The sequence below is a fragment of the Ahaetulla prasina genome, chromosome 6, assembly GCF_028640845.1.
Source record: "Ahaetulla prasina isolate Xishuangbanna chromosome 6, ASM2864084v1, whole genome shotgun sequence".
Taxonomy (NCBI): domain Eukaryota; kingdom Metazoa; phylum Chordata; class Lepidosauria; order Squamata; family Colubridae; genus Ahaetulla; species Ahaetulla prasina.
The window spans coordinates 108,065,500-108,091,540 of NC_080544.1; the positions used below are offsets into that span (position 1 = coordinate 108,065,500).

Here is a 26,041-nt window from a genome sequence, read left to right on the forward strand (position 1 = left end):
TTCCTGATTAACATAGTGGTTATACTTGTTTTAGTTGCAAATGGCTGCACAGTGCCAGAGACTGTGCTCAGTATGAGGCCTTCGTGAAGACGTTCCCTTATTTCTAAGCAAAGTTGAGTGAGGTTTTTTTTTTATCGTATCGTGATAATGTCCTGATACTGGGCTTGCAAGGGTAAGTACGAGGCATAATTCTGGACTAGATAATATCTCTGTGGCCCAACAAGATTTTTTCTGTATATTTCATGGATGTATGAAGCACCATGATGTTTGTTATGATTTCATCATGATTTCCAAATAATGCTGGCATAATATCGTTTTAGGAATCTATTGGACATCTCTTTATTACTTGAGTGACGCAGGGTCAGAGGGAACCTCATTCATGTGGATTAATAGAACTCGTTTGCAATATACCAGTGGCAATCAAAGAGAGAATCAAAAGATGCCTTCCAATTCGTTCCCATCGATGAATACGTAAAACAGGAGGAAGAGGAAAAAGCACCAGGCGAAAGGATACAACCGTCTCCAGATCTACTAGCGAGCGTTAAAGAAAAAGAACTAGCAGAACAATGATGGTGATAGGAATAATTCTGATTTTTTTGCTGCTTGTTCTGTTGATTCTCTTCTTCCTGAAACAACTCTGGTCCCGAAGACATTTGCCTCCTGGTCCTTTGGCTCTGCCACTCATTGGGACCTTCCTGTCATTTGGGCTTTGGCTGCATGAAGATTACTTCCTTAAGGTATTTAATTCTAACTAGTAGTATGCAAGATAATTCTCAATTGTTTTCTTTATACCAAAATTATGGTATAATTTATCATGCCACAATATTCAGGCAAGACTTGCTTAAACTGCTTCACTGAGAACAATGTGAAACAATGGAGCTGAATATTTAGAAGACAGATTCTAATTCCATTTTACCAATAAAATGGAACTAATTCTAATTCTTCAGAGAGAGAGAGAGAGAGAGAAAGAGTTGGGTTTCCCTTCATTTTGTTCAAATGAAGCTAGATATGCTTCGGTTGAAGATTTATTTATTTATTTATTTATTTATTTATTTATTTATTTATTTATTTATTTATTTATTTATTCATTCATTCATTCATTCATTCATTCATTCATTCATTCATTCATTCATTCAATTTATATACCGCCCTTCTGCCGAAGGACTCAGTTTCCAGCCAGATAAAAAACAGATTCCACAAAAATTAAAAACATTTTAAAAAACTAATTCAATTAGGCCGAGAATAGACTAAAACTATAATAAAACCCATATTAAAATTACATTAAGCCAACCCTGCGCGATGAAATAAGAATGTCTTCAACTCGCGTCAGAAGGTCCGGAGGTCAGGGAGTTGACATATCCCTGGAGGCAGCTCATTCCAGAGGGCAGGAGCCTCCACAGAGAAGGCCCTCCCCCTGGGGGCCACCAGTCGACATTGTTTGACTGACGGCACCCCGAGGAGACCCTCCCTATGGGAGCGCACGGGTCGATGGGAGGCTATTGGTAGCAGCAACGGTCCCGTAGATAACCCGGTCCTATGCCATGAAGCACTTTAAAAGTGCTTTGTTCTATGTTCCTATGGTGGACAGTAAGTAGAACCTTATAGCCTAAATGGCCTTATAGCCTAAATGGCTAATTCTGCAAATGTATAATAATTTCAAAAATGTTCTGGGTTTGAGTTCTGAAGAGCAATTTCTATTTTAGATACATTAGATAATGACTCATATAGCTAGGTGCAGAAGACAGGAATAGAACAGTTTTCTCCTAACAGACACTTATATCTGCTTTGTATGTGATATAGTATGACCTAGATATTGGTATTTGTAAAGTCTAATTTAACTGCATCTCGCACTGCATGTTCTCCAGCTCCATGTTCTCTTAGAATTTGGCCTAGGGAAGAAAATTATATTCTTCGCCTGGGTTCCATTATTGTGTTGGAGCACCCATAACCTCTGGAGGCAAATTGTTCCACTGGTTGATTGTTCCCACTGTTAGGAAATTTCTAGTTGCTTCTCTCCTTGGTTAGTTATAAAAAAATAAAAAGATGTGATTTCTTAGAAAAATAATTCAGAAAATCAGAAAGAAATTCTTGGCAGGAATCTTAGAGAGAGAAAAAAGAATTCTAAAGAGAGAACAGAGGGCCGCGGTGGCTTAGAGGGTAAGACGCTGAGCTTGTCAATCGAAAGGTCGGCAGTTCAGCGGTTTGAATCCCTAGTGCCGCGTAACGGGGTGAGCGCCCGTTCCTTGTCACAGCTTCTGCCAACCTAGCAGTTCGAAAGCACCTAAAAAATGCAAGTAGAAAAATAGGGACCACCTTTGGTGGGAAGGGAACAGCATTCCGTGCGCCTTTGGCGTTGAGTTATGCCGGCCACATGACCATGGAGACATCTTTGGACAATGCTGGCTCTTCAGCTTTGAAACGGAGATGGGCACTGCCCCCTAGAGTCAGGAACAACTAGCACATATGTGTGAGGGGAACCTTTATCTTTATCTAAAGAAAGAATTGCATATGGTGAAAAATCTTAGAATTCAGGATTGAAGAACAGCTGTAGATGGCCTATAGCAGGGGTCTCCAACCTTGGTCCCTTTAAGACTTGTGGACTTCAACTCCCAGAGTTGAAGTCCACAAGTCTTAAAGGGAACAAGGTTGGAGACCCCTGGCCTATAGTATTAAATGGGAATAATCCGTGTATTTGATCGTAACATGTCTCATCTTTGATTCACTTGATAGCCTGTAAAACGATATGGAAATATTTATTCCTTGTGGTATGGGCAACAACTGATGGTAGTGCTGTCTGGGTTCAAAGCTGTGAAAGAAGGAATGACCAATTTCCCAGAAGAATTCTCAGTTCGAGTAGAGACTGCGTTCATGAATGATTTTGGGAAAAGAAAGGGTAAGTGCAAATAATTGTCATTGCTATTTATTAAACATTATTTATTATTATTAACTATGAAACTTTCTATTTGTCGTAATATTATGCGTAGCATAGGAAAAAAAAGAGCAAGATGTAGTAAACAAAATGATTTACTGGGATGAGACAAGCAAAAGAAATATTGCTTAATCTACTTTATACCAAAAGATTATACCTATCCCTAACTTTCTGTCTGGAATATTACATTCCTATATTGATTTAGGCATTACCGTTTTCAGATACAGATAGAGATATAGATTAACAGAGTTGGAAGCGACCTTGTAGGTAGTGGTGCATGGGTGGGTTCTACTTACCTTTACGACTGGTTCAAATCTTGCCCACATGCGCAGAAGCTTCCGTGCATGAGCAGAAGCGTTTTGATGATGTTTGGGTCACTGGGCAGAGCCTCCCGCCAGTTTTACGACCGGTTCTATAGAACCAGTCCAGTCTTACATATTGAAAAAAAGAACGTAAACACTAAGTACAAGCTTGATGGACATTACCTTACTGATAACCCCCACCCTGTTAAAGATCTTGGAGTTTTCATATCAAATGATCTAAGTGCCAAAGCCCACTGCAACTACATTGCAGAAAAGGCCTTAAAAGTTGTAAACCTGATCTTGCGTAGCTTCTTCTCCAGAAACACTACACTACTAACCAGAGCATATAAAACATTTGCTAGACCAATTCTTGAATACAGCTCGCCTGTCTGGAACCCATACCACATTTCTGACATCAATACAATTGAACGTGTCCAGAAATATTTTACAAGAAGAGTTCTCCACTCCTCCAAATACAACAAAATACCTTATGCCACCAGACTTGAAATCCTGGGTTTAGAAAATTTAGAACTACGCCGCCTTCGACATGACCTGAGTTTAACTCATAGAATCATCTATTACAATGTCCTTTCTATTGAAGACTACTTCAGCTTCAATTGCAACAAGACACAAGCACACAATAGATTTAAGCTTAATGTTAACCGCTCCGATCTTGATTGCAGAAAATATGACTTCAGTAACAGAGTTGTTAATGCTTGGAATACACTACCTGACTCTGTGGTGTCTTCCCAAAATCCCAAAATCTTCAACAAAAAACTGTCTACCATTGACTTCACCCTATTCCTAAGAGGTCTATAAGGGGCGTGCATAAGAGCACAAACATGCCTACCGTTCCTGTCCTAAAGTTCCCTTTAATTGTATCCAATTAATATAGTTATTACATGCTCATACTCATATATATGCTTATATATTGTATAATTATTTCATGCTTATGCTTATATATACTGTGTGACAAAATAAATAAATAAATAAATAAGTAATTTAACAACCGGCTCTCTGCCCTAATCACCGGCTGGGTGGGTGTGGCTGGATAGTCACATGACTGGGTGGGCGTGGCCAACTCGACATCACTCATGTGGGTGGTGCCTGTATGGGCCACGCCGGGTTGGGGAGGGAATTCAGGAGTCTCCGGTGGGTGGGGGGGAGGAAAGAAAGAAAGAGGAAAAGCACACCACCGAAAGATGCTGCTCGATTGCCCAGGGGAGGTAAAGCCTCTTATTTTGTAAACACCATCCACTGCCGGCAGATACACATGTTTGGGTGGCATAGCAGGTCAATCCTGGGTGGCGAGGTTCTGCCGCTAGCCCGGCAGCCTAGCCCAAGCCACGTTTTTTCCCCCATGGGGGGCTACCTGTTGGAAGAAATGTCCATCTGGGTTCTGTTTCAAATGGGGATAAAGACACTGGAAACATGGAGACTGCTTGGAAAGATGGTTTAATGGTGGACAGGAATCACATAGCTTGAGTTCCTGAACAGGAGCATGTGGCTTGCGTTCCTGAGTAGAAAAGGTGATTGCATGCTTCAAGGTGTTGGGTGAAGAACCAGAGAAGAAAGGAGAAGAGAAGATGAAGGGGAGAAGAAGATGCTGAGTGCCTGAGTTTATACTCTCTGTGGGGCCCCACCTTGGTGTTTGCTGTTCCTGCATAAGAAATGTACCCTGATTGGTTGTCAAACTCCCAGGTGGTCTACGGGGTCTTAGCTAACTTTGTAGGTTGCCTCTCAAGCTTGCTTGAGCCTTGCCATGTGGTGAGTTTCTGTTGTTAGATGGGTCCTATTGTGTTGCAGATGATGGTCCATTGACAAAGGTGGGGGGATTGAGTGAGCTTGGTTGAAGCCTTAATGGCCCATTGACAAAGGTGTGAGGAGGCAGGAAGCTGCTTTGTCTTTAAAACAGGTTTCTCCATTTGTCATCCAGGGAAATATAATATTCTGCCCTTTTTAATATTTTCTAAAATATTTCATTCTTCTAGGAGAGGGGTGAATGCTAACTTCCTACGTACCGATATGGGAAGCGCACCTCTGCCTGTGTAACTAGGGGGAGACTCTCCACCCAGCAAAAATCAATGGCTCGAAAGCGGCTCCTCTGCCAACCACTCCCATTCCCCAGCTGCCTTCCCTGTGTTTCCTACACATATCTGTTAGTTAGTTGGCAAAAAGTACAGCTATTTTTTCTGCTTGATTGGGTGGCCTGTAGAAGAGGTGGGTTTCAGCAGGTTCTGACCAGTGCTGGAGAACCGGTAGCAGAAATTTTGAGTTGTTCGGAGAACCGGTGGTAAAAATTCTGACTGGCCATTTATTCCCTGCCTCCCGAGTCCCAGCTGATCGGGAGAAAATGGGGATTCTGCAGTATTCTTGCAAATGGATTGCAAGGATAAATTGCAGTATGCATCGTCCAGATCATGGTTGTCCCAAAGGTGCTTTTTTTCAAGAGGCAACTGGACTTCCTTGGTTTCCAGAAAGTCCAGTTGCCTCTTGAAAAAGCACGTTTGGGACAGGAGTCTCTTGCATTGCTTCAGAGTGGGCAAGGCGACATGATTGCTCACTGATAGTAAGTGGATCTTCCTTCCAATTCTTTTAGTTTTCTCTCATGATAACAAGGCTTAGTAACATGGCACCAATTATAGAAAATTAGCACCCACCCTTCTCCTAGAAGAATAAAAAAAAATTTTGCAATTTTTTTTATTTTTTATAAACATAATAATAAAAAACATCATTGTGAACAGAGTGTCAGTCAGGTATATCCTTAAACACATTTCAAATTTCATCCTGGATTGTATTCTATACAATATATTCCCTTCTCCTTCATTCAAATTAATAATTATTGCACGTCTCTAGTAAAAATTGTGTTCCGTACCATTAAAGTTTAAATGAAGTCTAGTCCCCAATTTAAATCCCCCAAAACCTCATTAATAATTCTTCTATTAACTTCTTAAATTCCACAAATTTAAACACATCTAAATTACTTTTAATCAGAGGTCAGACCATCTAAAAACCTTTTCATAAAGCTGCCCTGCAATCACATAGACATTTCCATCTCATTTAGGAGTAGCCCTGAAATCACAAAGACTATTCCCTCTTGTCAACTTCCTCTGCCTCTAAATAATATATGCTTCAATATCATCAATTTCAATAAAACAAAAACAAAAACCAGCTTAAAGTTGAGAGGGGTTTTTTTGTTACTGTTCCCGTGGAAGTTTTATCACTACACATTTTAAATTCCTCGCATGTTCTTAGAAAGCAAAAAAAAAAGCAAAAAAGAGTAAGAAAAATAACCTATTAAATTTTCAATACTCATTTTTTTCCTTCCCTCTCTTAATCTGTAATCTTACCCTCATTCCCCAAAACATCCTTAGAGGTTGTTCTATAGTTGTCATTATATTCTTGCATTTATTAAAACCTTTATTATAAATCTGAAAGCAGCCATTCAGCATCCTTTCTTAAAGCGGTCGTGCAATCACACCAACCTATCGATCTTCATGGGAATAGTCCTGAAATCACAAAGACTATTCAATTCTTACATAGAAGAATGAAACATTTTGAGTAATAGTAAAAAGAAAGAATATATTTCCCTGGATGAGAAATGGAGAAACATGTTTTCTTAGAGGGAGAAAGCAGCCCCCACCTTCCTTAATACCCCACAGCAGATGTCAGCACTTAAGAGATAAAGAGAGAGATAGCTCTATTCATAGGCATAAATTCCCTGCAGGTCTGAACAAAGGCAGAATGGGATTACTCCTCACCTGGGATCCAAAACAGGAGGAAAGACACAATAGGGATTGCCCAGCGTCCTTTCAGGACACAAGCCTCTTCATTACATCATCTCAGAGAGTCCAAACTTCAGCCAAACCCATGGAGTTCTGCTTCATCATTAAACCATCTTTCCAATCACCCTCCATGTTTCCAAGTGTCTTTCTCCCAGTTTGGAACTGAACCAGATGGTTATTTCTTCCAACCCAGGCTTGAAATTTATTGAGATATCTGTGGCATGTACTTATTTTACTGTGATCCTGACAAGCTTGGGAGGGTAGAGACTTGAACCTGGGTCATCAAAGGTGTTGTTGTTTTTTTGGTTGGGTTAACTGACCAGTGAAACTAAGGCCCATAATAAGCATTTTAAACTGTTTTAATTAATCTTTGACACATAAATGCAATAGGAACGTGATTAATAATAATAATAATAATAATAATAATAATAATAATAATAATAATAATAATAATAATAATAATTTAATTTTTATACCGCCCTTCTCCCGAAGGACTCAGGGCGGTGAACAGGCAGATAAAATAATACAACATATTACAATAAAAACACTCTTTAAAAAACTTATTCAATATGGCCTAAAATTTAAAATACAATACAAAATATAAAATAAACCCCAATAAAATCCTTATTTAAAAACCCTATTTAAGCCAGTCCTGCTCGGAAGAATAGATACGTCTTCAGCTCGCGGCGAAAGGTCTGGAGGTCAGGAAGTTGTTGAAGTCCTGGGGGAAGCTCATTCCAGAGGGTAGGTGCCCCCACAGAGAAGGCTCTCCCCCTGGGGGTCACCAGCCTACACTGTTTGGCTGACGGCACCCTGAGAAGACCCTCTCTATGAGAGCGTACCGGCCGGTGGGAGGCATGTGGTAACAGAAGGCGGTCCCGAAGATATCCCGGTCCTATGCCATGGAGCGCTTTAAAGGTGGTAACCAGCACCTTGAAGTGCACTTGGAAAACCACAGGTAGCCAGTGCAGCCTGCGCAGGATCGGTGTTATATGGGAGCCACGAGTGGCTCCCTCTATCACCCGCGCGGCTGCATTCTGAACCAACTGAAGTCTCTGGGTGCACCTCAAGGGGAGCCCCATGTAGAAAACATTGCAGATTAAACCAGATGAATAAAAAAAAAGCCATTTGCCTATTTTGGTGGTTGGTTTCGGTGTTGTGGGAAGAAGGTGCAGATGGACTCTGCAATCTGTGAGAAGATCCTGCCTCTGGTGCCTATAACAGAAGTTCTTGTGCAAGAACAATTAGAAGGTTTTGATGTTCATCATACATGACAGAGGTTGGCAAGCGATGCACCTGTGGTCACCACAGCACGTATGTCTCCTAGTGTTCATATGAATCCCAAAATAAATGGATATTTTGTAAAGAAAAAATAACATGCCCAGAATTAAACAAAAATGGCAAACAGGTCACAAGGGTTTAGTATTCCCACCAGAAATTCAGAGAGATGTTTGGCAAGAACTGGACCTCACTGTTTTTTTAACACAAAGGTAATCCGGAATTATTTATCATTGTCTGCTGATACCTTCAGGAATTATTCTTTCCAACGGCCACACCTGGAAACAGCAGCGACGTATTGGCGTCACTTCTCTGCGGAAGCTGGGCCTGGGGAAGAAAAGCATTGAGCATCAGATAGAAGATGTGGCTCAGTCTTTGGTGGAGATCTTTAGACAAACAGAAGGTATGTCATTTCGGGTAGTAACTCAAATCCCCATCAGCCAAGTTCTTTTCCATTTTGAGTATTTTAAATAAAAATAGATGCATTTTCTTATTTTTTTTAAAACAGACTTCCCATTTCTCTTCCTTCCCAAATTGATTAGACAAGGGATATGACAAGATTAACTAATTCTACTTTATTGTAACAGAGTCTTGCAAGTTTGAAAGCACAGATTTATTTTATTTATTTATTTATTTTGTCACAACATCATATAAAAGGATTTTATAATATATAAACATATATATGAGTAAATATTAGGAGGTATAAGCATCTATATATATATAGGAAGAAGAAAAGAAAAACAATAGGACAGGAACGGTAGGCACATTTGTGCTCTTATGCACGCCCCTTATGGTCCTCTTAGGAATGGGGTGAGGTCAATAGTAGAAAGTTTTTGGTTAAAGCTTTTAGGATTATGGGAAGAGACCACAGAGTCAGGTAAAGTATTCCAAGCACTGATGATTCTGTTACAGAAGTCATATTTTCTTCAATCTAGATTAAAGCGGTTAACATTAAGTTTAAATCTGTTGGTTGCTCTTGTATTATTGCAGTTAAAGCTGAAGTAGTCTTTAACAGGAAGGATATTACAATAGATAATTCTATGAATTAAACTTAGGTCTTGTCGAAGGCGATCTCCTGCAATTTGCTTTTACTGCCTGATAAGTTAGATGGGATCCTTTTGAAGTTTCGTTTTCTTCTCATTACTGATTACTCAGTTTGGGCTCCTTCCCCCTTTATCTAATTCATTGTGAAATATCTTTTAATTGCAGGGCAGCCATTTGACCCTTCATTTTCAATCCTAAACGCAATTTCTAATGTCATATGTGCTTTGAGCTTTGGACATCGGTTTGATCTTGAAGACGAAAACTTCCAGAAGCTGGTTCAAGCCCTTAAAATTATTTTGAATTTCATTGGTAACTCTTTTCATGTGGTGAGTTATGTTTTCTACTAAGGAAATAAAGCCCCCGAAACGAGTTATGTTACCACCAGTATTTTCCTAGAAGCCTAAAATGGATGGCATAGCGAAAGTTTCTTCTTTTGTGTATGTGTGTGTGTGTGTGTGTGTGTGTGTGTGTGTGTGTGTGTGTATCCTCGAATGAGTCTTGACTCTTGGTGACAGCCTGGACAAGTTTCCACAGATTTCTTGTCAAGATTTTGGGAGTGGTTTAGCATTGGCCACTTCCTAAAGACTGGCTCAAGGTCACCTAGTCGACTTGTGCCTGATTAGGATTAGCCTGCTGCCGGAAAGTGACTTGGACAGTGAGGGGGAAGGGCCGTCAGGACTTACCTCGGGAGCACCGGCTTCCCTGTTTCAGCTCCAGGAGCCAGAGGCAGGCCAAGTGGAAGAGATAACGAGGCCTCCGTCCCCTGACTCTTCCCCCCCCAGGCCATGCCTTCAGACCCAGCTGATGGCAATCAGGCTTGGTTGGACCCTAGGTTTCATAGGCAGGAGAGGAGGGAACAACAGAAGCAGGGGTGGGGCAGGCCTAGGAAGTGCTGAGTCATGGAGCCACACCCCACAGGATATAAAAGGCAGCGAGAGCTGCTGTGTCTCTTTGTAACAGGCAAATCCACTGATTGACTAAGAGCTGAAGTTTGTTCCTGGGTGACTCACCAGCGTCATGGAAGATAACGAAGGCTCTTGGCAGACGCTGGCTATTCTGCTGCCAGAGCTGATAGTGCCGGCTAATTAAGCCATCACTTGGATGGAGGCGAAGGAGGACAGAACACCCTGCCTCATCCTGAGCTTGGAGAATGGAGAGGAGTCAGAGTCAGCGCAGGCTGACCTGACTACTCGGGTGGAGGTTGTCCTGCCCTTCCTCACAAGGCTCACTTGGGGAATAGGATTTAGGGAGATGCCGTGCTTTTGCCAGGAACAAGTGTTTGTTTTCAGATTACACTCCCTCAGCCTGGACATTTGCCTTGCTTTGAAGACTGTTCTGGTTTTGTCCTAGCCTTGAAGACTTACTGTTTGGTGAAGGGTCATTTGTTTAACCTTTCCCAAGAGAAATTAAGAACTTTATGGAGGCTTTCTTAACCGTGACCACCTGGGCCATAACACATACCTTTGTGGAAGAGTCATGAATATCTTGATTTAAGTCATTGTTGAGCTCCATCTCATTGCTGGCATATGGTCAGCTAATGATCCAACAAGACAGCTAGATATTTTTCATACATAACATTTCCCATAAAGCTTTTATATTCCTTTGATTTTTCCTATTCGTATGCAAGATTTTTGCATGGATCCTTTCAAGATTCTTCTGTTCTCTAAGATGTGTTCTTATCCTTGGGGCCACTCGTAATTTTTTTGTCATTTCAGAAAGAGAGAGAGAGAGTAATGTAAGGCCCAGAATACAGCCTTGTGGAATAGAATAGAATAGAATAGAATAGAATAGAATAGAATAGAATAGAATAGAATAGAATAGAATAGAATTTTTTATTGGCCAAGTGTGATTGGACACACAAGGAATTTGTCTTGGTGCATATGCTCTCAGTGTACATAAAAGAAAAGATACCTTCATCAAGGTACAACATTTACAACACAAATGATGGTCAATATATCAATATAACTCATAAGGATTGCCAGCAACAAAGTTACAGTCATACAGTCATAAGTGGAAAGAGATGGGTGATGGGAATGATGATTAATAGTAGTGCAGATTTAGTCAATAGTTTGACAGTGTTGAGGGAATTATTTGTTTAGCAGAGTGATGGTCTTCGGGAAAAAACTGTTTTTGTGTCTAGTTGTTCTGTTGTGCAGTGCTCTATAGCGTCCTTTTGAGGGTAGGAGCTGAAACAGTTTATGTCCTGGATGTGAGGGGTCTGTAAATATTTTCACGGCCCTCTTCTTGATTCGTGCAGTATACAGATCCTCAATGGAAGGCAGGTTGGTAGCAATTATTTTTTCTGCAGTTCTAATTATCCTCTGAAGTCTGTGTCTTTCTTGTTGGGTTGCAGAACCGAACCAGACAGTTATACCTCTCAATACCTCATTATAGCCTGAAGTAGAGCAAGTCATACAGTAGGTCCTCATTGGGTGCTATTGTTCAGTCACCTCTGTCCCAATGTGCAACCCATATTTTAGCATCTTTTCATGTGATCTCATGTGAAAAATGGTTAAACATTTGGCTGCATACACTAAGTACAGAGAGAGAGAGAGACAGAGAAAGAGAGAGAGAAAAGGAGGGAGAGGGAGGGTGAGCAGGTGGGTAGGAGGCAGGGGTGAAATCCAGCAGGTTCTAACAGGTTCTAGAGAACTGGTAGCGGAAATTTTGAGTAGTTCGGAGAACCGGTAGTAGAAATTTTGAGTAGTTCAGAGAACCAGTAGCAGAAATTTGGAGTAGTTCAGAGAACCGACAAATTTCACCTCTGGCTGGCCCCAGAGTGGGTTGGGAATGGAGATTTTGCAATATCCTTCCCCCAGGAGTGGGGAGGGAATGGGAATTTCGCATACCCTTCTCCTGGAGTGGAGTGGGAATGGAGATTTTGCAGTATCCTTCCCCTGCCACGCTCACCAAGCCATGCCCACAGAACCGGCAGTAAAAAAATTAAATTTTACCACTGGTGGGAGGGCTTTCTTTTCCATTCACACAAACAAGCAAACAGACCAGCAGGGGGCTGGTCTAGAAGACCTCCAAGGTCCCTTCCAGCTCTATTCTATTCTAAATTCTAAAGGCAACTCTGTGTGGGTCTGCATTGGGACAATTGTCCAATAAAATGTCTCGGGAGTAGCATTAAATAGTCCCCTTTCTCATGAATCTATAGCTTGACTATTTCAGTCTAATAGCTTGTAATATCCATCTTGAACTTCCAACAGCTTGAGCCCATAAGCCATCGGTATTCTGCTATCAAGTGGCAAGGAAATCAGGACAGCCAGGCAATTCAAATGAGTGTAAAGTTTTATCGCAAGCTCTCTACAAGAATCTGAGCTACTAAAGGCCCAGGGAAATTTGCGGGAGTAAAGAAAGGCATTCAAGGCATTCTCTTGTGGGCATGCAGGGACTTATTTTTTATTTTATTTGTTTTATTTTATTTATTTTGTCACAACAGTGTATATAAGCATAAGCATGAAGTAACTATATAATAATAATAATAATAATAATAATAATAATAATAATAATAATAATAATAACAACAACAACAACAACAACAACAACAACAACAACAATAACAATAACAATAACAATAACAATAATAAATAATAATAATAATAATAATATCAGAGTTGGAAGGTACCTTGGAGGCCTTCTAGTCCAACCCCCTGCCCAGGCAGGAAACCCTACACCATTTCAGACAAATGCCTATCCAACATTTTCTTAAAAATTTCCAGTGTTGGAGCATTTACAACTTCTGCAGGCAAGTTGTTCCACCGATTAATTGTTCTAACTGTCAGGAAATTTCTCCTTAGTTCTAAGTTGCTTCTCTCCTTGATTAGTTTCCACCCATTGCTTCTTGTTCTACCCTCAGGTGCATTGGAGAATAGTTTGGCTCCCTCTTCTTTGTGGCAACCCCTGAGATATTGGAACACTGCTATCGTGTCTCCCCTAGTCCTTCTTATATAAGAATATATATGAGTATATAAGCATATATATGCATTTATAAGCATATATATGAGTATGTATGTAATAACTATATAAATTGGATATAATGAAAGGAAACAGTAGGACAGGAACAGTAGGCACGTTTGTGCTCTTATGCCCTTAAAGACCTCTTAGGAATGGGGTGAGGTCAACAGTAGACAGTTTTTGGTTAAAGCTTTGGGGATTTTGAGTAGATATCACAGAGTCTGGTAGTGTGTTCCAAGCATTAATAACTCTGTTACTGAAGTCATATTTTCTGCAATCAAGATTAAAGCGGTTAACATTAAGTTTAAATCTATTGTTTGCTCTTGTATTGTTGTGATTGAAGCTGAAGTAATCCTCAACTGGAAGGACATTGCAACAGATGATTCTATGAGTTAAACATAGGTCCTGTTGAAGGTGGCGAAGTTCTAAATTTTCTAAACCAAAGATTTTAAGTCTGGTAGCATAAGGTATTTTGTTGTATTCAGAGGAATGGAGAACTCTTCTTGTAAAATATTTCTGGACACGTTCAATTGTATTGATGTCTGAAATGAGGTGTGGGTTCCAGACCGGCGAGCTGTATTCAAGAATTGGTCTAGCAAATGTTTTATAAGCTCTGGTTAGTAGTGTAGTGTTTCTGGAGAAGAAGCTATGTAAGATTAGGTTAACAACTCTTAATGCCTTTTTTGCGATGATGTGTTTATGATGTGTTTATGATGTGTTTGACCCTTCCCTGCTTCAGTTATGGCAGGGAATCAATAACTTGTCCTCTTCTTTTTCTATTAGCTGTATGATTTGTTCCCACAATTAATGAGGTACCTCCCAGGCCCTCACAAGAAAACCCTGGCTTCTGTGGATATTATCCATGCGTTTGCAAAGCTGGAAATAGAGAAACACAAGGAATCTCACTCTCTGCACGAGCCACAAGATTTCATTGATTACTATTTCCTTCAGATGGAGAAGGTATGGATTTATAGTGGTTCAATACACGAGCAAGGAATTATTACATCCCTTGCTGTAAATAAACAGGCAGAGCTACTGATAACGTATTCCTTCATCTTGGATTTTTCTTTCTTTCCTATTCAGCTCCAATTGCGAATATATCCTATGCTTTGAAATGAGAACTATATTGTGCCTCTGTTTTTGTTAAATGTGGAAGGTGGGTGAAAACAGAAATCAATGGCTCCTGTTTGTTAGCCTCTCATGTTTTCCTGCCACTCCTTTTTCTAAAGAAGTTCCATTATAAAGGAAAAAGTTGGGGTGAAATGCTCCAGGTTCAGACCGGATCACCCGATCCAGTAGCGATGGCGGCAGATAGTTCAGAGAACCGGTAGCAAAAATCCCTGCCCCCCCCATTTTTCGGCCGAAAAAATGCTTTTAAAAGTAAAAAAAAAAGCCTCTGATGATCGCGCGGCTCAGCTGGGATTGTTAGAGCCTTTTAAAAGCTTTTTTTTCTACAACCTCTTTAGCTGTAGAGGTTGTAAAAAATGCTTTTAAAAGGCTCTGAAGATCCCAGCTGAGTTGCCTGATTGTCAGAGCCTTTGGTAGAAAAAATGCTTTTAAAAGGCTCTGACGATCCCAGCTGAGTTGCCTGATTGTCAGAGCCTTTGGTAGAAAAAATGCTTTTAAAAGGCTCTGACGATCCCAGCTGAGTTGCCTGATTGTCAGAGCCTTTGGTAGAAAAAATGCTTTTAAAAGGCTCTGACGATCCCAGCTGAGTTGCTTGATCGTCAGAGCCTTTTTTTTCTTTTAAAGACAAAAAAAACACCTTTTAAAAGAAAACAAAAGCCTCTGACAATCAGGCAACTCAGCTCGGATCATCATTGGAGCCTTTAAAAGCCTTTTTAAATGCTTTTAAATGCTTTTAAAAGTAAAAAAAAAAAGTTGGCCATGCCCACCTAGTCACATTACACCCCCCCACCAAGCCACGGCCACAGAACCGATAGTATCAAATTTTACATTTCACCACTGGAAAAAGTATTAATAGGGTAGGGATTTTGATTAATTCATACCTAATCCCTGAAAAGATTGGGAAAGGACCAGAGGTAGGTTTCAGCAGGTTCTGACCAGTTCTGGAGAACTGGTAGCAGAAATTTTGAGTAGTTCGGAGAACCGGTAGTAAAAATTCTGACTGGCCTCGCCCCCATCTATTCTCTGCCTCCTGAGTCCCAGCTGATCGGGAGGAAATGGGGATTTTACAGTATCCTTCCCCTGGAGTGGGGTGGGAATGGGGATTTTATAGTATCCTTCCCCTGGATTGTGGAGGGAATGGATATTTTTCAGTATCCTTCTCCTGCCACGTCCACCATGCCACACCCACCATGCAATTCCACGCCCACCAAGCCACACCCACAGAACTGGTAGTAAAAAAATTTGAAACCCACCATTGGAAAGAAAAGGATACTTTCATAACCTTGGCCATAAGTAAAAATGTAAAATATTTTAAAACAAGGGGGGGAAAAAGGTAATACTTTCCAATGTTTTTTTTTTAATTGAAAAAGTTTTAACAAACAAAAATATTTTTCCCCTTTCTCCCCCCTCCCCCCCTCCAAACCCCCTTCCCTCCTCCCTCCTCCCTTCACCCCCCCCCCGGCTTCCCGGGTCAATCACAAGGTATTGTTATACATGAACCAAATATAGAGTAAAATTTTCCCTTCTAATCCAATTAACCTCATCCGAGTCTTTTCATTTCCTAACTTCCACCATTACATTCTAAAATAATACATCCTAATTATTCAAAGGCAGTCTGATATCTCTTAATCTGATATCTGTTTTGTAAATAATCAATCCATTTTTTCCATTCAATTAAATATCTTTCCTGCGTATTGTCTTTCAAAAATGCTGAGATTTTAGCCATCTCAGCCAAGTTAGTAACTTTCAATATCCATTCTTCTATTGTAGCTAATTCTTTTTCCCCCCAATATTGTCCAATCAGCAGCCTTGCTGCTGTTATTAAGTTCAAAATCAATTTAACCTCAGTCACTGTACAATCCGTTATAATTCCCTACAGGAAAAATTGCGGCAGGAAGTTTATCTTCTTCTTCAAGACATTTTGAATAATCCACCAAATTCTTATCCAAAAGGCCTTAATTTTCTTGCAAGTCCACCAAATATGAAAATATGTGGCGTCATCACAGTCACATCTCCAACATTTCGCTTGGATATCAGGGTACATACATGATAATTTTTTGGGATCTAAGTGCCATCTATAAAACATCTTATAAAAATTTTCCCTTAGATTCTGTCCTTGTGTAAACTTAACATTTCTAACCCAGATATTCTCCCATGTTTCCAACATTATTGGTTCCTGAATATTCTGTGCCCATTTTATCATACAATCCTTTACCAAATCCTTTTCTGAATCTATTTCAAGCAACACAATACTTTCCAATGTTTTGTGGAAAAGACCCAGAATGATTTTGTTAGAAGTAACTTATCAATTTGTGCTCAGTTTAGCACTGTGCTCACCTTTGCATATGTTCTTAGTTTCTTTACAGTCACAAGACCCTAGACCAGGGGTCTGCAAACTTGGCTCTTTTAAGACTTGTGGACTTCAACTCCCAGAGTTCCTAAGCCAGCTTTGCCACAAGTCCAAAAGTCTATAAGTCTTAAAAGAGCCAAGTTTGCAGACCCCTGCCCTAGACCAAATAACAGAACCACATTTTTAGCTTTCTCAAGAGATCATAAGACTGGAGACCAACCTCACCTCCAGGGGGAAAATATTCCATGGGGCAGGGACCACAGCAGGAAAGGCTCTTCCCTTGGAAATGTTTTTCGCAGATGAAATCTGAAGAGGGCTTCTTCTACTGGATTGAGTGGGATAGGGAAATCTCATTGGGGCGTGTTGTCTCCTTAGATACCTTGGACCCCTGCCATAAAGGGCTTTATGGAAAAATAACCAATACCTTGAATTGGACCTGGAAGCAAACTGGCAATCAGCGTGGCTCATACAACAGTGGTGTTACAGGGGCCACCTGAGTGGTCTCAGGAACTGTCTACACCGCTGCATTCCAGGGGTGAAAGGCTCCCGGTTCGGACCACATTGGCCGATCCAGTAGCAATGACAGCAGGTGGTTTGGAGAACCCGTAGCAAAAATCCCTGCCATCCCTCCCCGCCAATGCCTGCTGGTTGTCCACTTGCCCTCTTGCTGCTTCTTTTAAAAAACGCTTTTAAAAGGTAAAAAAAAAAAGGTTCTGACGATCCCAGCTGAGCTGCCTGATCTTCAGAGCCTTTTTTTTTTACTTTTAAAAGCATTTTTTACAACCTATTTGGCCGAATAGATTGTAAAAAAATTGCTTTTAAAAGGTAAAAAAAGAGGCTCTGATGATCACAGCTGAGCTGCGCGATCGTCAGAGACTTTTTTTTTATTTTTAAAAGCCTTTTTTGACAACCTATTCGGCCAAATATGTTGTAAAAAATGCTTTTAAAAGTAAAAAAAAAAATCACGCGCCAAAGCTGATCACACCCCCTCCATGCACTGTTCTACTTACCCCATGCCTCCTTTTGGCGTGCACTGTGCTCACGCATACCTCGCATTTGATGCATGGCGTGCACTGTGCATACGCATGCACAGCATGCATTTGGCACACAGTGTGCATGCCCAGCCAGCGAACTGGTAGTTAATTGGTTCAGATTTCACCATTGCTGCATTCTACACCCGTGATCGCTTCCAAATACTCTTCAAGGGTAGCCCCATGTAGAGCATGTTCCAATAACATGCTATAGGGTGCCGTCGACCAAACAATGTAGGTTGGCGACCCCCAGGGGGAGGGCCTTCTCTGTGGTGGCACCAACCCTGTGGAACGAGCTTCCTCCGGGATTACGACAACTCCCCGACCTCCGGACCTTCAGATGTGAATTGAAGACTTTATTATTTCAGCGCGCTGGACTAGCCTAAGAATAAAATGTTTTAGCTAAATTTTAATGGGGTTTTTAACCGTTTTTTACCGTTTTTAGTGATTTGGCTATGATAATATTTAGTTGGAGATGTGACTGTGATGACGCTACATATTTTCATATTTGGTGGACTTGCAAGAAAATTAAGGCCTTTTGGATAAGAATTTGGTGGATTATTCAAAATGTCTTGAAGAAGAAGATAAACTTCCTGCCGCAATTTTTCCTGTAGGGAATTATAACGGATTGTACAGTGACTGAGGTTAAATTGATTTTGAACTTAATAACAGCAGCAAGGCTGCTGATTGGACAATATTGGGGAAAAAAAGAATTAGCTATTGGGTTTTTAATGCTTATTTATTATATTGTCTTTTAATATGCCTGTGAACTGCCCTGAGTCCTACGGGAGATGGTGCGGTATAAAAGTATGATTAATAAATAAATAAAATAAAATAATCCAACCAAGACATGAGTGCCTGCACGGGCTTCATGATCCAGGAAAAGGCACCACGTGAAGTTGCACAAAGATTCTACTAGCTACGGCTGCCACCTGCTGTTCGAGCAGGAGTTGTGAGTCTAGGAGAACCCCCAGAAACAAAAGTAACCACAGGAAAGCTACATAGAATTCATTGTAATGTTCATTTTCCGTTTTAAACATCAGAGCAGGAATGACCCCGACTCTACCTACAGTGAAGAGAACCTGGTTCAGTGTATTTTCGATTTCTTTACTGCTGGAACAGACACAACTTTTACAACTATGATGTGGGCACTGCTTCTCTTGACAAATCACCCCGACACCCAAGGTGAGCAAAATCTGGGCTCTGGGAACAAAGGCCAGACCTCACCCCATTTCTAAGAGATCTGTAAGGGGCGTGAATAAGAGCACCTGCGTGCCTACCGTCCCTGTCCTAATATTTCTTTTTTACTTACTCTTTTCATGTATCCAAATTATGTTTATACTTTTACCTGTTATCTTATACTGTATATGATTGACAAATAAAATAAATAAAAAAAGAAAAAAGAAATAAATACTGTAGAGTACACTTTAGAGTCTAAAGACTATTCTACATCCTAAAAATATTACTGGGGATGCTATTAATAGACTGTTATTACTGCTAATGCATTATTTTTATAAGAACTCGAGATCCAAAGTTCACTTCAGGATACAAGGCCACTATGCCAACAGGATCCCAACTCAGAGAGGAGTGAGGCAGGGTTGTATTTTAGTCTTCTTTTGTTTAATGTATATATAAATCCACTTGGGGCAAAATTGAATTGATTAGATCAGGGGTCTCCAATCTTGGCAACTTTAAGACTTGTGGACTTCAACTCCCACAGTCCACAAGTCTTAAAGTTGCCAAGGTTGGAGACCGCTGGATTAGGTCACCCTCCAAAGTTAGCAAAAAGGCATTTTACAAATTTGTTGTATACAGATGACATTGTATTTTCCCACAAACATTATTCATAGATTAATATGAGCCAGATTCATATAGCCTTGAAAGCCCTGACCAGCTATATTACTGAATTAACTGTTCTTTCCCACAGCTTTGAGCTCTTTTCTTACATAGGATAACGATAAACCAATAAGGGTTAGAACTATTCCATAAAAACTCCAGGTTCGAGACCCGAGCGCTGTAGGACAGGGTGAGCTCCTGTTACTTGCTGCAGCTCCTGCCCACCTAGCAGTTCGAGAGAGAGCAAAGGAGAGTAGATAAATAGATACCACTTTGGTGGGAAGGTAAAAGCATTCTGGAGCCTCGGTGTATAGTCATGCTGGCCACATGAGCATGACCATGGAAATGTCTTCAGACAATGCTGGCTCCCTGGACTAAGAAATGGAGGTGAGCACTGCCCCCTAGAGTCAGACATAACTGGACAGGAGCAACCTTGATATTTATAGTTTATGAGTTGACGTACCCCTGTGGACAAGGGGCCCCTGAAAATACAGTTCAGGCCCTGTTATATTATTCCCTCTAGTCTATAAGGATTCTGCACTCTTTTTTTTTTTTTTTGCATTTATATCCCGCCCTTCTCCGAAGACTCAGGGCGGCTTACTCTATGTCAAGCAATAGTCTTCATCCATTTGTATATTATATACAAAGTCAACTTATTGCCCCCAACAATCTGGGTCCTCATTTTACCTACCTTATAAAGGATGGAAGGCTGAGCCAACCTTGGGCCTGGTGGGACTAGAACCTGCAGTAATTGCAAGCAGCTGCTGTTAATAACAGACTGTCTTAGCAGTCTGAGCCACCAGAGGCCCTTTTTAACTTCTTACCTGGTAATATATTCTGGGAGATTCTCATCTCTGTTATGCACAGGTGTTACTACTGGATCAGTATGACAGTTTCTTTGAATGTAGCTAACTTATTCTATAAGAAGGTAAAATTAGGCCATCTCTTGATGTTCTCACCATACATAGCAATGTAATATTTCGTCTTGTTCTGTTTAATTGTTTTAAAAGTTTTAATTTTTAACTCTGGTCTGTGACCGTAATAAAGGATTGATTGATACTTCTGAGGATTAAAATTGGGAAACGAATAAATAAATGAACAAAGGAGTGAAAAAAACAACAATACAATATTGAATATGAAGGTTCTGTTTCTATTATTGTTTTCCTAGAGAAAGTCCAGAAAGAGATTGAAGATGTGTTTGGTTCCTCGGGGTCAATATCCTATCAGGATCGGAAGAAGCTGCCCTATACCAACGCTGTCATTCATGAAATGCAGCGTTTAAAATATGTCTTGCTATATGGGGTTCCCAGGCAAAGCGCAAAGGATGTGACAATGAGGGGATATCACATTCCAAAGGTGAGAAACGTATTCAGGCTGCATTGCAGTAACCAACATGGAAGGAAGAAGAGAATAAGGCACTAGGCAGATCTCTGTCCTGGTCTCTGACAATTAGTCGTGCAAAACTGAATAAGCGAGAATAAGCAAAAACTTTGGAGGGACGAATGATGGGTTTAAATCCAAACACCACTCAGATTTCAAAATTACAACCTTAAGCACTTATTTTTATCCTAGGAAGATGATAAAGAGTTTAGGGGCTGAGCTTGAGATCAGAATGATAGTCATCTATACCAGGGGTCCACTAAACCTTTCGGACTTTAGGGACCACTAAATTCATAATATTAAATCCCGCGGACCACTAATATGATCTGCCTAATGACCATCTGGGTAGGTGTGGTTAGGTGGTCATGTGACTGGGTGGGCGTTGCCAACTCTATGTCACTCACGTCGAGGGGTGCTTTTCCAGTCTCTACTCGCCCCTCGCCTCCCAGCCACTCCTCACCTGCCCACCCGGGCTCCTTAGGACCCCAACAGGAAGCAGTTGCTGGAGCTAAGCAGCCACCACAATAAAGAGTTGGCAAAAGAGCTCAGTTCAAATTGGATCTGACCGAGAAGGAGGCTCAGCAGAAGCACCTCACTGAGGACTAGGAGCATAGGCTTTCCAAGAAGTGAGAAGACCTGTGGGAGTGCAAGGCCAGGTGCCAGCGCCTGGAGGCTCAGTGGGCTGAAATGGTCAGTCAGTTCCAGGCCATGATGCAGTCCCACCGGAACAAGGTCCTCCGGCTCTTTGCCACCAACAGCACTTCCCTCCACCCAAAGCCCTGCACCAGGAGGCTGAAGCAGACTCCAAGTCAGAATAACTGCCCCCTTCTGACCGTAACAAAAGGACCCCGAAGGGGGAGACTCTGCAGCAACACAAACGTTCATTGCATGTATATCCAGCCCAGGGGCTGTAGTTTGAGGACCTCTAATTTAGTGCAATATAAAAAATACAAATCGTTTTTCTGGGGACCACCAAAATTTTCTCACGGACTACCAGTGGTCCACGGACCACCAGTTGGTGACCGCTGATCTATACCTGTCGTGTCCCACTCCTCCTCTGATGGCCGGGTCGGGGAAGTCTGTATCAAGCGTGGCCACAAAGCCTCTGCAGCTTTGCCAAAGTTCTGTCAGAGTTCTCAGGGCAGGCAGGAGTCCAAGATGTGACTTCAGCAATCCAAATTAGACTTTGCCTGACTCAAAGAATGCCAGAAAGCAGATCCTTTATATAGGCCATGGGGTGTAGCTCCATGACTCAGCACTTATCCAGGCCTGCCCCTCCCTTCCTTTTGCTGACGTCGCCTCTCCATTCTCCGGAAGCGTGGATCCATCCACCCTCCAGCTGCCAGCAATTCCAGCTCGTGACTGGCTTCAGGCTCCTCATGTTCACATGCTGTGGGGGAGGGGTTTATTTGCTCGGTCTGTCCGGGCATGGTGACAGGACTGGGGGCTGGAGGCATGGCAGGCCATTCGTCTTGCTCGGTCTGTCCGGGCATGGTGCCAGGACTGGGGGCTGGAGGCATGCCAGGCCGTTCGTCTGCACTATCAGTCCCTGGCTGAGATAACAGGAGATGAGAGGGGCCCGGCTGCGGAGAGGGGGGCGGGCGAGGCACAACAATACCCATGCTTCTTTGTCCCCTTCTTCAAGAAACAAGGTGACTTCAGTTAAGAGAAAGGAAGCTAAGCTGTTGAGCAGCCACTGCTCTCAGAAACTGCTCTGAGAAATGAACAAACATGTATCAGTAAAGGCAAGCTATGAGCAACGGTTTTATCAATACTGTTTGAACTACTTTCCCTGTTTCCTTTATGAAACTGTTCTGTTTAATCTCTTTTTAAAAAAACAAACAAACAGGGGACCGTTATTGTCCCAGACTTGCGCTCCGTTCTTCTTGATCCTGAAAAATGGGAGACACCTGAAGAATTCAACCCAAATCACTTTTTAGATAAGAATGGGAAGTTCATTGAACGGGAAGAGTTTCTGCCCTTTGGAATAGGTAAATACTTGAGCCCAAAGAGGCTCATTTCTTATTTCATTTACTTATATTCCATGCATCTCATTAGCAAGTGATTCTGGGCAGCTTACAACTTACGGATTCCTGCCACCACATTACCTGAGTTGTGCTGAGGTCAATTGAGATAAATTGGTGATTTAATTCAAAAATTCCGATGACTCTCCGCAGACAAGTCAATCTCCTGATTTTAATTCCAACCAGTTGGGAAATCTGGTTAAATTTTAAAAAGAAATAAATGATTGTTTTGAAAATAATCTGGATCAAACATGATTGTTTCCTGATTGCTTATTTGTACCCTATGACTCTCATTAAGTGTTATAAGTGTTGTACCTTTTATGTACAATGGAGCATATGCACCAAGACATATTCCTTGTGTGTCCAATCACACTTGGCCAATAAAAAATTCTCTTCTCTTCTCTTCTCTTCTCTTCTCTTCTCTTCTCTTCTCTTCTCTTCTCTTCTCTTCTCTTCTCTTCTCTTCTCTTCTCTTCTCTTCTCTTCTCTTCTCTTCTCTTCTCTTCTCTCCCATCCCATCCCATCCCATCCCATTCTATTCTATTCTATTCTTTTCTATTGTATTCTATTTTTTTATGTACACTGAGAGCATATGCACCAAGACATATTCCTTGTGTGTCCAATCACACTTGGCCAATTAAAAATTCTATTCTATTCTATTCTATTCTATTCTATTCTATTCTATTCTATTCTATTCTATTCTATTCTATTCTATTCTATTCTATTCTATCATGCTCTGAATAGGAAATCACGGAATCCTAACTTCTTCTTGTAGTTGGGGAAGATCCATGGCAAATGTGACATCCTGGACCATTCCTGAACTGACAAGATGAGCATGAGTATTTAAGTCCCTGGCCAATAAATAAATAAATAAATAAAAAATGCAGTTCAATTACTCTGAGGAGGACAGGAAGAAAAGCTGCCTTGCAGACTTTTATTATTATTAACTATTATTCTCACAATTGTCCAGATAGCCAGGTGGAGCAAGCAAAGAATAACAAGAATAGGCCTGTGATCAGTGAAAAGGGAATTCCTATAGATTATGTCCATAACTCCTCCCACTACTCCAGTTGTAGTCTGATGCAGTGTAAAATAAGTTATTGAACAGAAGGTGAGAAAGTGACTTCCCTTTTGTAGGCTACTCCCTGGAAAAATATGCCTGATCAGTTTTTTCATGGATGCATAGCTTTGCCTTTAGAATAGAATAGAATAGAATAGAATAGAATAGAATAGAATAGAATAGAATAGAATAGAATAGAATAGAATAGAATGTTGTAAATGCTCCAACACTGGAAATTTTAAAGAAAATGTTGGATAACCATTTGTCTGAAATGGTGTAGGGTTTCCTGCCTGGGCAGGGGGTTGGACTAGAAGACCCCCAAGGTCCCTTCCAACTCTGTTGTTGTTGTTGTTGTTGTTGTTATTCTTTATTGGCCAAGTGTGATTGGACACACAAGGAATTTGTCTTGGTGCATATGGTCTCAGTGTACATAAAAGAAAAGAAAAGATACCTTCATCAAGGTACAACACTTACAACACTTAATGATGGTCATAGGGTACAAATTTAACACTTAATGATACAACACTTAATGATAATCATAGTGTACAAATAAGCAATCAGGAAACAATTTGAAATGGTCTGCTGTCTAGTACGACCTGAGCAGTGGTGGGGGTTCCAACTGGTGTTATCACCGGTTCTCTTTGCACACGCGCATTGAATCTCTGGAACAGCTGTTCTGCTGTGACTTTGAGCTGGGCTAAAAACGAAGGAATAAAGATACATATAGCACAGAGGTGGGTGGGAGGGCCCAGCTGATGGTCGGAGCGCACCGGTTCACTCTCACATCAACAACTACATTAACAGCTTTCCCGAACTGGGGAGAACCGGTAGCAACCCACCACTGGACCCGAGTTAAAGTCATCCCTCTGATAGGTGTCAACAGAGTTAAATGGGAGAAAACACGGGAGAAGTTGTGAATGCTCCAACATTGGAAATTTTTAAGAAAATGTTGGATAACTATCTGTCTGAGATGGTGTAGGGCTTCCTGCCTGGCCAGGGGGTTGGACTAGAAGGCCTCCAAGGTCCCTTCCAACTCGGTTGTTGTTATTGTTATTGTTATAACGTCACTAAGAATGGAATCTGCTGGAAGACACTAGGATTCGGCATGGAAATCTGTTTTGGCTATTACCAGATGTTTCAGATTTCCTTGTTGATGGGGTACACTCTGGTTTGTTATCTGCTTCATCCATGCTTTGTCTCCTCTACAGGTCTACGTGTCTGTGTGGGACAGCAGCTGGCAAGAACTGAGATCTTCATCCTTCTGACCAGCTTGTTGAGGGCCTTCAGCTTCCGGTTGCCTGAAGGAGTGAAAAAACTCAACGAAACCCCTGTTGCAGAGATATCAACGCATCCCCACCCTTACAAATTGTGTGCTATTCCCACACAGGCGTAAACTTTTAAAAACACCATAAAATATTTGCAGATTTATTTGCATATTTGCGTGAAAATATTTGCAGATCACTTGCATCCTGGACATAAACTGTTTCAACTCCTACCCTCAAAACGACGCTATAGAGCACTGCACACCAGAACAACTAGACACAAGAACAGTTTTTCCCCGAAGGCCATCACTCTGCTAAACAAATAATTCCATCAACACTGTCAGACTATTTACTGAATCTGCACTACTATTAATCTTCTCATCGTTCCCATCACCAATCTCTTTCCACTTATGACTGTATGACTATAACTTGTTGCTGGCAATCCTTATGATTTATATTGATATATTGACCATCAATTGTGTTGTAAATGTTGTACCTTGATGAAGGTATCTTTTCTTTTATGTACACTGAGAGCAGATGCACCAAGACAAATTCCTTGTGTGTCCAATCACACTTGGCCAATAAAATTCTATTCTATTCTATTCTATTCTATTCTATTCTATTCTATTCTATTCTATTCTATTCTATTCTATTCTATTCTATTCTATTCTA

At 41.0% G+C, this 26,041-nt stretch overlaps 1 protein-coding gene across 2 annotated transcripts; it reads left to right on the forward strand.

The window, feature by feature from the left end:
- Positions 1-28: 28 nt before the first annotated feature.
- LOC131200524 (cytochrome P450 2J5-like) lies at positions 29-26,041 on the forward strand. 2 transcript variants are annotated; one of them, XM_058187390.1, is made up of 10 exons: positions 30-172; positions 321-737; positions 2,731-2,893; positions 8,548-8,697; positions 9,504-9,664; positions 14,082-14,258; positions 18,851-18,992; positions 20,812-20,999; positions 22,873-23,014; positions 25,316-26,041. In XM_058187390.1, the coding sequence occupies exons 2-10, from the start codon at positions 567-569 to the stop codon at positions 25,498-25,500; spliced, it is 1,479 nt and encodes a 492-aa protein (XP_058043373.1). In that variant the 5' UTR covers positions 30-172; positions 321-566; the 3' UTR covers positions 25,501-26,041. The 2 variants fall into 2 exon arrangements, with proteins under 2 accessions (XP_058043374.1, XP_058043373.1); XM_058187391.1 differs by lacking the exon at positions 22,873-23,014 and having other exon boundaries at positions 29-172.